At 42.2% G+C, this 12,316-nt stretch overlaps 1 protein-coding gene across 1 annotated transcript; it reads right to left on the bottom strand.

Annotated features, from left to right (window-relative positions):
* Nucleotides 1-4,177: 4,177 nt before the first annotated feature.
* On the bottom strand, nt 4,178-12,106 carry LOC128355895 (dynein axonemal heavy chain 12-like). The gene is made up of 11 exons (XM_053316278.1): nt 11,964-12,106; nt 11,512-11,564; nt 10,106-10,240; nt 9,864-10,022; nt 8,493-8,738; nt 7,004-7,175; nt 6,689-6,794; nt 6,393-6,572; nt 5,439-5,567; nt 5,145-5,273; nt 4,178-4,339 (listed from the first exon to the last, which is right to left on the bottom strand). Exons 1-11 carry the CDS (start codon nt 12,104-12,106, stop codon nt 4,178-4,180), a joined length of 1,614 nt encoding a protein of 537 aa, XP_053172253.1.
* Between the last annotated feature and the right edge of the window lie 210 nt (nt 12,107-12,316).

Raw genomic sequence — 12,316 nt, 5'->3', positions numbered from 1 at the left:
CATTTTTCATTCTTTTTATGTTTCTTTTTGGCGGGAAATTGGCGTCTAAACACATTCAGAGTCACTATAAACACGACTACTAACTCACTCACTCACTCATGGTTCATGCTAACAGGCTATACGCTTCCTGTATATCATTTATTCCGACACACATGCTAACAGCCTGAACGCATCACATCACCAGCAGTCAGTCACGCGCATGCATGAAAACACGTCACACACACACCTCCACCTTTCCTTCCTACAGAGTTCAATCTTTACAACCTTCAGAGCTGAAACGACTCACAGATCAGATGTGTGTCAAATGTAAAAGATAAAATACTCATCCTGAATCATTTAATCTTGTATATTCAATCTTTTAAAAGCTTATTTTTCTCTTTCAAAAAACAACAACAGGTGTTTGATCTTCCTGCGGAGGTCAAAATAAAATCTGTGACTTCAGCACGTGTGACTCGGCTCATTTCATCAACATTTTTTTTTTAATGAATATCGGGTTTATGATTTATGAGGCGATGCTTCAGCTCCAGACACCCAGGAGCAACAAAAAGCTCTGGGTTTACTCTGCATCATTCAGGTCTATACGTGATCTAATTAATCACTGAAATACAATATCAGCTGTGACACGTCATCCATCTCCAGGTCCTGCATGGTCTTTATGAAGGAAATTAATTAATTCATTTTAGTTTATAATTCAGCTCATTTGTTGTAAAGTTTGCACACAGAAATCTGAGGGCAGAGTTTTATTAATCCATCATAGAATAGAAGTGCTTTTAAGGCTGCAGCCATCAATTATGTTCATTATCAACAGGTCTGACGGTTCATATTTAATAATGAGTCCACTGTAGAGTTTATAAAGTGTCAGAAACTGGTGAAGTCCTGAAGGTTAAATTAAAATATTTAGATGACTTGGTGTCTGATAAACAGTTAAAAGTTTAGTTTTAAGAGTTTAGTATCGTGGAAAACTGGTACTAGTGAATATTTGGCTTTAAAATTACAAATAATGTTAATTTCAAACATTGTTTTAGGATAATTAACCTTTAAATAAAAATATCATGCATACTTTTTTAACCTTCATGCCGTCGTCCTCTCGGGTCAAATTGACCCTGTCTGTTTTGACTGTTCCTTCTTTCCTCCCTTTCTTCCTTCCGTCTGTCCTTCCTCCGTCCCTCCTTCTCTCTTTCCTCCCTTCCTTCCTCCACCCCCCTTTCTTCCTTCCTTCTGTCCTCCCTCCCTCCCTCCCTCCTTTCTCCCTCTTTTTCTTCCTTCCTTCTTCTTCCCTTCCTTCCTCCCTCCTTTCCTTCCTTCTTCCTCCTTCCATCCTCCCTCCCTCCTTCCTTCTCTCTTTCTTTCCTCCCCCTACCTCCCTCCCTTCCTTCTTTCCTCTGTCCTTCTTTCCTTCCTTCTTGCCTTCCTGTTTTCCTTTCTCCCTCCCTCCCTCCTTCTATCTATCTTCCTTCCGTCCTACCTTCCTCTCCTACCTTCCTTCCTTCTTTCCTTTTCTTTCCTCCCTTCCTTCCTTCCTCCCTCCCTCCCTCCCTCCTTTCCTTCCTTCCTCCCTCCTTCCTTCCTTCTTTCCTTTTCTCCCTTCCTTCCTTCCTGCCTTCCTTCCTTCCTCACTCCTCTCCTTTCCTTCTTTCTTCCTCCCTTCCTTCCTGCCTTCCTTCCTCACTCCTCTCCTTTCCTTCTTTCTTCCTCCCTTCCTTCCTTGACACGAGGACAACAGGAGGGTTAACCTTAAAAACATGCAGGAAAATCCTTCCACCAGTCAGACGGCAGCAGCCCGTTTGATGCCTGACAGACAAGCTCTGGGGCAAAGAGTCAAAACTCATCACCTGCCGCTGCTCATATTGCTGACTGAGTGCGCATGCGCAGAGAGTCTATCAACATATTGATCAACTTCTGTCATCTGATTTTAGCAGCTGGACAGTCAGTCTCTGTTTATAGAGATTAAAATCCAGAAAAGTTGAATTTAAAGGTACCAGCGTGTGATCTGTTACACCACACGTGTCCAAATTATTCCATAAAGAGCCGTAATGTGCCTGCAGGTTTTTGTTCTCTAACTAATCGATAGTCTGAATCCTGAGATCAGCTGATTAAATGAATCGAGGCTGCCCTGCGGTGCTTCTGCTTGGTTAGAATTAAAACCTGCAGACACATTACGGCTCTTTATTGAATAGTTTGGACATTTCCTGTGTTACACGATCTGAAGTTACACTGATTCTTCTTCATTGGTGTTTAAACTATTTAACACATGAAACACAGAATCAGATTGACTCAATCGATTTGAGCAAAATCTCCCAAGAATCAATCGAAAAGTTAATAAATTAAGAAGAGTAAAAAAAATAAGTGACATTTTGTGCCTCATTTAATGATATTCTCCACTATTATTTCAATAATTCACTTTTATTTTTTATTCTTAGGAGATTAGCTACAGCAATGTATTAAAAAATAGTCATTTAATCTCCTTAAACGCTGCCGTACATGCTGTTAGTTTAAAATACTCTACTTGTTAAGTAATTGAAGCATTGGTTGCTACTACTACTACTACTAGCCTATTTTTACTACATACTTGTCTTTGGATTTGTAATAATTTTATTTATTCACTTATTTATTTTTCTATTATATTTCTTGTGTACAAAGTGGAAAGATTCGTCCTGACGGTGGCGCTACAGCAAACTCAGAGTTTCATCACAATAAAAAGGAGTCATCATCCTCAGTGAATCATTAACATCCAAAAACACATTTCATATTAAATCAATGTTTTAGAGGCACGGACACATCGACTGTCTGTGATCATATGTTGAATCACAAAGTCTCGTCATGCATGAGAAGAAATAAAAGTGCTCAGAAATACCACGTCAAGTTTGACACATTACAACATGAAACATCAAACTGGGCATCACGACGTGAGTAAGTGGAAGATGAGAGGAGAGGCAGCTGCTTTAAGGTCAAACATGAAGCGATGAGATCAATTAATAATTAAAATGTTTAAACCCAAATAAATGAAATGATAAAAGAATATATGAACTTTTAAAGAGTGACGCTGCCCTGCATTTGGTGTCATAAATGGGTCAATGATGTGATGCAACCCAGTGTCAATTGGTGTAACCAGTATTTTTTTCATAAAAATCTATCTATTATATACAGGAATATAAATATTAACTAAAATGTGGAATAAATATAATCCACTTTATTTAGAAAAAATGAAAGTTTTTAGGATATGTCCTGCTCAATATCGAACAAAATACTTTGAAATTTAAATGTAGAAATACTCTTATTACACTCTATTCTTTTCATTTGATGTTTTAAAATAGTCATATAAAATATTTAATATTCATCATTCTTTTGTGGTTACACCATTTGACATTTTCAGGAGCATTCAGTCTTACTTTTGTTTAAAAAAAATGGTGCAAATGTCATTTCAAATTATATAAAACCACCAAAAATACAAAATGTACATAAGCTCGATGCTGCTTTTAAAGATATTTTTGAATTGCTCATCTTCTTATTTGTCACTGACCCCAATATGAAAACAAGCAGAGGAATAAATGATCATTTACAAACTGTGATACACATTTCTGTCACCAAAAACTGATTTAGAAAAAAAAAAAAACAGTACAAAAATATATATCTGAAATAAATAAGGGACAACCACAGAAAGAAAAGTACAATAAAAATAGAAAAACATATTTTGTCTTTTATTTTTAGATATGTGTCTGATTTAGAGAAAATGACCTGTCGGAGTGATCATGCTGAATAACTCTGGATTATCTTTTTTTTTGGGGGGGGGGGTTTGAGAGGGGAATGACCTGCAGCATTGGTCCCTGGCCGGATTCGAACCAGGGACGCTACGATTACACGGCACGCGCTCTAACCACTCCACCACCAGGGGGCTCCTTCTCTACATTATCTTGATATTGATGTTTGTCTGCACACGTTGCTCTGATGGCCGTACAGGTCGTACTCCAGGTACTGGATGTAGTCCTTCAGTCGCCCCGGCAACGGCAGGAAGCTCATTAAGATAGGTGATCTGAGACGAAGACGACCGAGACAACGACGGATCCGCAGACGACAGAGATGCTTCAGACAGCGGGCGTTCTCTGAGGAAGAGGAGGAGGAGGAAGGAGGAAGATGAATGAAAACTGGCTGCGTCCGTGTTTCTGATAAGAGTCGGATTTTACTCACCTTGCAGTCTGCAGATGTCGGGCCACTCTCGCTCCTCCATCAGCGTCGCCTTCAGCTTGGAGCACAAAGTCACATGATCCACGTAGTCCAACAGAGTGAGAACCATCTGACCCGAGAGGTGCTTTAGCCAGGAGACGGTGATCACCTCGCAGAACTGCACTGACAGACACACGGACAGATGTTCAACATGATATGACGAGTCTGACAGCTGTGTGATTGAACTCCACATCATTCCTTAACCTTCCTGTCGTCCTCCCGGGTCAAATTGACACCGTCTGTTTTTACTGTTCCTTCCTTCCTTTCTTCCTTCCTTCTTCTTTCCTCCCTCCCTCCCTCCCTCCTTCCTTGTTTCCTCCCTCCCTCTTACCTTCCTTCCTTCTTTCCTTCGTTCTTCCTTCATTTCCTTCCTCCCTTCCTTGCCTCTTTCCTTTCCTTCTTTTCCTCCTTCCTTCCTCTTTCCTTTCTTCTTCCTTCCTCCCTCATTTCCTTCCTTCTTCCTCCTTCCATCCTTCCTCTCTCCTTTCCTTCCCTCTCTTTCTTTCCTCCCTCCCTCCTTTCCTTCCAAAAAGGAAAGGAGGGGGGAAGGAGGGAAGAAGGGAAGGAGGGAAGGAAGAAGGAAGCAAGGAAGGAAGGAAGGAAGAAGGAAGGAAAGGAGGGAGGAAAGAAAGAGAGAAGGAGGCAAGGAAGGAAAGGAGGGAGGAAGAAAGAAAGGAAGGGAGGAAGGGAGGAAAGGAGGGAGGAAGAAAGAAAGGAAGGGAGGAAGAAAGAAAGGAAGGGAGGAAGAAAGAAAGGAAGGGAGGAAGAAAGAAAGGAAGGGAGGAAGGAAGAAAGGAAGGGAGGAAGGGAGGAAAGAAGGAACAACTCAAAACAGACGGGGTCAGTTTGACCCAGGAGGACGACACAGGGGTTAAGCTGCTTTTAGGGTCTCACTGATAAACTGGTGTGGACCTGTTCGTTACCATGGTGTCTTTGATCACTGTGTTGGTCCATCCCTCGTAGTCCTCAGGAATGTGTGAGCCGTTACCATAGGGACAGTCAAAGCAGCGCTCCACATCGTAGCCATAGTTACACAGCATCCTGAGAATCACCTAACACACACACACACACACACACACACACACACATATATATGACTGGAAGGATTAAACAATGAGAACAGTTTTCCTCCCAACAGTGAGAAATGAGATCAGTTAAAGGTGACTGAAACTAAAGCTGCTGCTTCCAGTGACGTCTGTGAATCTGAAGAAGTTTACCTCGTCCTTGAAGGCGTACTGCAGGGCTGAGGGGAAGTGTGTCGTGTTTATTCTGGAGAAATAGTTGACGTTGGCTCCAAACCTCAGCAGCAGGTCCATCAATTCATAGTTGCCCAATCGCAGCGCAACCTTAAAGACACAGAAAAGGTCTCACGGAGGATCAAATGGAGGATTGAACCGACAGCGTATCCATCCAGCCAATACTAATATGCAGCGGCTCAAGTTTTCTTTTAGTCTCTGTGCAGGCATGATGGCACTAAAGTCACACCTGAACACCAACTCTTTATGCTAAACGAAGTTACTGTACTGAACACACAGACATGAGGTTAATATCCATCTGAACATCTCGGACTCAGAATGAAAATAAATGACTGAGATATCAAAAATGTTCAACTATTTCTTTGAGTTTGGGGAATTTATCTTCTTTAAATCTTTGATATTTGAAGATAGTTCATGGAAGGAAGGAAGGAAGGAGGGGGAGGAAGGAAGGAAGGAAGGAAGGGAGGGGGAGGAAGGAAGGAAGGAAGGAAGGGAGGGGGAGGAAGGGAGGAAGGAAGGAAGGAAGGAAGGAAGGGGGATGGAGGAAGGGAGGGGGAGGAAGGAAGGAAGGAAGGAAGGAAGGAAGGAAGGAAGAAGGGAGGAAGGAAGGAAGGGGGAGGGTACGGGGAGGAAAGAAAGAGAGAAGGAGGGAGGGAGGAAAGAAGGAAGGAAGGAAGAAAGGAAGGAAGGGGGATGGAGGAAGGGAGGAAGGAAGGAAAGAAAGACAGAGGAAAGAAGGAAGGAAGAGTCAAAACAGACAGGGTCAATTTGACTCGGGAGGACGACACGAAGTATAAGTGACTTTCTCTGTGCTTTCAGTCATGATGATGCACTGATATTGTAACACACACACACACACACACACACACACACACACACACACACACACACTCACACACACACACACACAGCTACCTGCAGACATTTAACAGGGTCTTGGTTGGCCATGGCTCCGGCCTCCAGCAGCATCCTGGCTGACGGCAAGTCGTTATTAGAAACAGCAAAGAAGAGCGCTGACTTCCTCTCGTCGTCATAGCTACGGCGAATCCTGGGATAGAGCATGTAGTTTGGGTCATAACCTGCATCCAGCAAGGCCTGATGGGAGTCAAGAGAAGGTGGACGTTTAGTTGAGGTGTAATCACTAATAATTGTAGCCTATGACAGACCACACACACACACACACACACACACACACACACACACACACACACCTTGATGCAGTTTGTGTGTCCTCCTGCAGCAGCAGAGTGTAGAGGACTCATCCCGCTGTCGCTCACGTCATCGAAAGAAGTTACTGGAATCAGCAGCTGTAGAGCTCTGAAGAACACCAAAATACAAATGATGTAAAGTTGGGGACATGTGAGAGACAGATATCTTGACTCTCAGTGTCTAGTATGGCACCAGCTCCAAAAACGAACTGAATCCTACACTTCCCACAATGCAACTTGCAGCATAACATCACTAAATTGACCTTCCCTGTCTTGTAAATGCCCACATGGAGACAAATGATCTATTATGACATTTACTGTAGGTGTCCTCTGTGAGCCACACGGTGGATCGGCATGTGTCCTGTGAGTTTGGCAACATTGGGGTCCGCACCGAATTCCAGCAGCAGACTGATGACAGCTGGATCTCCACATGAAGACGCCTCGTACAGGATAGACGCGTCATCCTGCGCCTGTGATCGGACGTCCGCTCCTGAAGAACACACGTTAAAGGACACGTTCACAATCTTGGATGTGTCCTTAAGAACTATGAAAGAGGATTTTCCTCGCTGTAATCATTCCTCCTGTTCATTCTGGCTATTAAAAGATCCTCTTTAACCCTCCTGCTGTCCTCGAGTCAAGGGAGGAAGGGAGGAAGGGAGGAAGAAGGAAGGAAAGGAGGGAGGAAGGAAGGGAGGAAGGAAAGGAAGGAAGGAAGGAAGGTAGGAGGGAGGAAGAAAGGATGGAAGGAAAGAAGAAGGAAGGAAAGAAGGAAGGAAAGGTGGAAGGATGGGAGGAAAGAAGAAGGAAGGAAAGGAGGAAGGATGGATGGAAAAAAGAAGGAGGGAAAAAGAGGGAGGAAGGAAAGAAGGAAGGGAGGAAAGAAAGAGAGAAGGAGGGAGGGAGGAAAGGAAGGAAGGAGGGAAGGAAGGAAGAACAGAAGGAAGGAAGGTAGGAGGCAGGGAGAAAAGAAAGAGAGGAGGGAGGGAGGGAAGAAGGAAAGGAAGGTAGGAAGGTAGGAAGGTAAGAAGGAAGGACAGAAGGAAGGACAAAAGGGGGATGGAGGAAGGAAAGGAGGGAGGGAGGAAGGACAGACGGAAGGAAGGAAGGAAGGGAGGAAGTATAGTAACAAAAATACTCTACCATTAAAATATATCTAGTTGATTTGACTCATTTGGAGCTTCAGATAAACTTTTAAATACATTTTTGCACAGAAGGAGGACTGAGGATTTTGTTCCCTGTCGCTTATAATGTAAGAACATTATGAAGGAATCCTTTTGACACATTAAATCACAAAGCTCCAGCCGGTTTGAGAGAAAGAGAGAGAGTAATTAATGTTTCTCTACATATTTGAACTGCAGATGAAATAACAGAAGCAGCAGAGGCAGAGATAATTTAAGGATTGCTGCTGTTTGCCCATTAGCCACGATAGTTTCCAAAGTTTATATTTATAACCCTGCCAATGCCATGGCTCACCTACTTTTTTTTGCCAAACCATGTGAGTAAATTTTGCCAGGAAAAATTAACGTAACTTACACCACCAGGGCTGGAAAAAATACTGCAAACTTTGTACATATTTTGGAATCAGATGATCATAATTTTGGAAAGCCTGAAATATAATGTGTTATTTGATAGACTGACTCAAGCATTCACATGATTTCATCCCCCTTTCTTCACCCAAATCATTTTTTTTCAGTTATGGCCCAAACTATAATCTGCCATGTCAGGTTTACCTTTTAAAGACAGTGCTCAAGAGGTCAAGTAATAACAAAATAATAGGCTCACTATAGAAACCTCCATCCTCTCTCACCTCTCCTCAGTAGGGTCTCCACCACCTCCAGGTATCCTGCCTGAGCAGCCAGGGCCAGAGGAGTGAGCCCATAGTGGCTGCGAGGGTCCGGCTGTGCTCCGGCCTGCAGCAGCAGCTTCACCAGCTCTGAATTTCCCACCCGAGCTGCCTCATGGAGGGGCTGGCGGCCGTGGCAGCCCTCCTGGCTCACCCTGGAGCCATGCAGGAGCAGCAGGCTCACTATGTCAACGCGCTCTGAACGGATAGCTGCAAAGAGACAAGAGAAAGAATTTAGATAATTAATAACTGGGGACTGTTTTCATGTGTCATCAAAAGGATCCCATAAAGGGAAAACTCTCCCCTTCACCTTCTTAATAAAACTGATGAAAAAGTGAAAAAGTTGTCATTAAGCAGGTAGTACCGAGTCTGAAGAGTGGAGCTAATGTGGATGTGCCTTAAACCTGCATTATCTCTAATGGCCAGCAGGGGGCGACTCCTCAAATCAGATTGTATTGAAGTCTGTGGTAAAATGACCCTATTTTTCACTTTATTACCTTAATAAACAATATTACATAATGAGTTTATGGTCTCAATCATTAGTCATCAAGTCTTCTTTAATACAGCATGGAGTTCATTTTGTAGATTATGGTCACATTAAGAGTACAATAGATGATTTGTAAATGGACCCTGGAGATCTCTCTCTCTCTCCAGCTCCACGCTCTCCTCCAAATATGGTCACTTCTCATCACTTTTGGCTCCAAAAAACCAAGATGGTAATGATCAAAATGTCAAACTTAAGGCTTCAAAGCCAATGCATGATGTTACAGTGGCTACATCCATTATTTTTTATACAGTCTATGGTTGTGATTTTATGTATTTTATGTGTTTTATGTCACATTTAAAAACTATTCAATCAGACAATAAGCTTAATATTTGTCCTTTTATACGTTTTCCATTTAATCATGGCATAGTAGATGCATGAATAAAAAGGAAATACATATTATAATGTAGTTGTTTTTTCACTTTATTTATTTGATTTGTTCAGTTAGGCAGTTTAAATCTTCCAAATTTATAACCTACGTATATGGAAACATCTGCATCTGCTTCTACTCAATAGTTTGATCACCTACATTGATTTATATTAGGTGAAGACTTTAGTGGTTTTGTGATATGTAAGTTTGGATGACAGTTTCCAAATGTGGAGCTCAGTGGACGACAATAAACAAAAAAATCATAATTTGATCAAGATGTATTTGAAATTGTGCTCTGAGCTGTTGAGAGAGCTGGAAATCAAACTGCTAAAGGACAGTAAACAGGAAACAAGAGGGAAATCTCTCCTTTGTTCCCAATGACTGAACGGGTTTTGAGAAAGAGAAATGTTGGTCATCCTACCTACAAACAGCGGTGAGTCCTGGTCAAAGTCCTGCGTGTCCGGCCGAGCTCCATGTTGAAGGAGGAAGTTGGCGTTTTCTATCAGACCCTCTTGTACAGCCAGGAAGAGAGGAGTCTGACGGCGGAGGGTCTGAAGATCCACAGAGCGTGGGCCTGAAGCTGGAGACACCGAATATATCTTATCATCCATCTCATGTTGTTTCATTAATGATGTTTTAACAGGTTCAGAGGCTGAAACAAACCTTTGAATATGAACTCTAGGATTCTTTGGTTTTTCTGAGCTGCTGCTTCATGGAGAGGAGTCCAACCTCTGCTGTCAGTCTTTAGAAACTGATCCTTTTGTCCAGAACATAACTTCTTCAGGAGCTTCTCGTTACCTGGTTGATTGAATAGATAGAAACTTAAATCTGACACACATGTACTGTACAGTGCTGCCGCCCAAATCAGCCAAAATCTGAACCCCTAAAAATGTTTTCCTCTTTCAGGCAAATGAAAGAATTGTGTCTGATAATACTGGATAATAGGAAAGGAGGGAGGAAGGAAAGAAGGAGGGAAAGGAGGAAGGATGGAAGGACAAGAAGAAGGAAGGAAAGGAGGGAGGAAGGAAGGAAAAGAAGAAGAAAGGAAAGGAGGGAGGAAGGAAAGAAGGAAGGGAGGAAAGAGAGAGGAAGGAAAGAAAGAGAGAAGGAGGGAGGGAGGGAGGGAGGGAGGAAGGAAAGGAAGGAAGGTAGGAAGGAATGACAGAAGGAAGGAAGGTAGGAGACAGGGAGAAAAGAAAGAGAGGAGGGAGGGAGGGAAGAAGGAAGGAAGAAAGGGAGGAAAGAAGGAACAGTCAAAAGAGACGGGGTCAATTTGACCCGGGAGGGCAACAGGAAGGTTCAATGTGCTTTCAAAGGAAGTTGATGAACGCCAAACTCCACAGAGTCATTTAACAGTTGATCTGAAGCTTATCGGAGGCGTCTGCATGATGAATAATTAAAGTCTTTTGGGAAATAATGACAACATTCACTAATTTGCTTAATTTGTAAAGGACTACATGGTGTAGAAGTTTATATTACCCCTAGGAAGGGTATATATCAGACATTTTGAAAAGTTACACATTTATGAGCTTTAGAAATGGACCTAACTAATAAATAAATATAAAGTTGTAACCATCAAAACCTTGTGAAGAAACCTAGTTGATCATATTTATCATATTATATTCGGCAATTTCTGTAAATATCCCAAAATATCCTTCCTTCCTTCTTTCTTTCCTTCCTTCCTTTCCTTCCTCCCTGCCTTCTTTCTTCCCTTCCTCTTTTCCTTTCTCCCTCCCTCGTTCCTTATTTCCTCCGTCCTTCCTTCCTTTCCTTCCTTCCATCTGTCCTTCCTCCCTCCCTCCTTCTCTCCTCCCTTCCTTCTTTCCTTCCTCCATCCTCCTTTCTTCTTCCTTCCTTCCTTCTTTCTTCCCTTCCTCCCTCCCTCCTTGTCTCTTTCTTTCCTCCCCCCTACCATCCTTCCTTCCTTCTTTCCTCCGTCCTTCCTTCCTTCCGTCCTTCCTTCCTCCCTTCCTCCCTTCCTTTCAATGAGTGTCCTATAAAGGGTTAATAGTAAATCACAACCGAAGCGTTCACCTTCATACAAACATCATAACCCTAACCCTCCTCACCTTGTTTGATTGCAGTGAAGATGATGTTGTTGTTTGCAGAGTCCGACCCTGAGCTGTGAGGAAAGAAGATGTTAAAAATATCAAACTGTAAATCTACCAAAACTCTGTGAAATTGAACATTGGAGCAAAAAGCACACAAACCTTCCACAAAGTTTCCTGTTTTTTTAACAACTAATCGGAGTTTAAAGGAAAAGTATAAACCTTTAGATTTCTTTTTACACTGCTTTGCAATAATATCTCCATAGCTGTTGTATTTTTGACTTTACAGCTTTTTGACAGTTTCTGGACTCCATAGATTTATTCTCTTGTTCAGTGGGAGAAACTTACTTAGACTAAATCATCAATATAAACTGATAAGAGTGAATAATTGCTTCTAAGGAGATCAAATCAGGAGGACACTGAGGGAATGACACCAAGCAGCTGTTTCTAACTCTGGTGTCTGTTGGACTGACCTGCAGCCGTCTCTCATTGTGGAGTCTATCTGAGTTTGTTGAGTCTGTTTGTTACTCTCCAGCAAACTCTGTTCAATCATGTACTGAAGATCTGCATCTTCCTCATCGCCTTCATCCTCCGTCCCAAATCGCCTGTACTCCATGTTGTCCATACGAAGGGTCCTCCTGACTCTTTAAAAAAAAAAATGAAGGTGTATTTCACTGATTTTGTCATTAGCAGGTTGGAGGAAACTGCAGCACTCACGGTCAAACGTATGTGGAGGCCTGAACATGAACATACTGCAGGATATATAATAGCTCTATTATATCTATTATAATAGTTATATCAAGTTCAATTTATTATTTGTCCCAAG

This window comes from Scomber japonicus, chromosome 3 (genome assembly GCF_027409825.1).
Source record: "Scomber japonicus isolate fScoJap1 chromosome 3, fScoJap1.pri, whole genome shotgun sequence".
In the NCBI taxonomy this organism is placed as follows: domain Eukaryota; kingdom Metazoa; phylum Chordata; class Actinopteri; order Scombriformes; family Scombridae; genus Scomber; species Scomber japonicus.
This window is presented reverse-complemented; position numbering and strand designations above follow the sequence as displayed.

What these genes read in the sequence shown, in the direction of transcription:
- LOC128355895 (XM_053316278.1), bottom strand. Translation starts at nt 12,106, where the DNA reads ATGGAGTACAGGCGATTTGGGACGGAGGATGAAGGCGATGAGGAAGAT. An exon ending in CTTCACTGCAATCAAACAAG is followed by an intron (nt 10,241 to 11,511) that starts GTGAGGAGGGTT and finishes TCAATCAACCAG; the next exon opens with GTAACGAGAAGCTCCTGAAG. An exon ending in GCTCACAGAGGACACCTACA is followed by an intron (nt 6,795 to 7,003) that starts GTAAATGTCATA and finishes GGTGTTCTTCAG; the next exon opens with AGCTCTACAGCTGCTGATTC.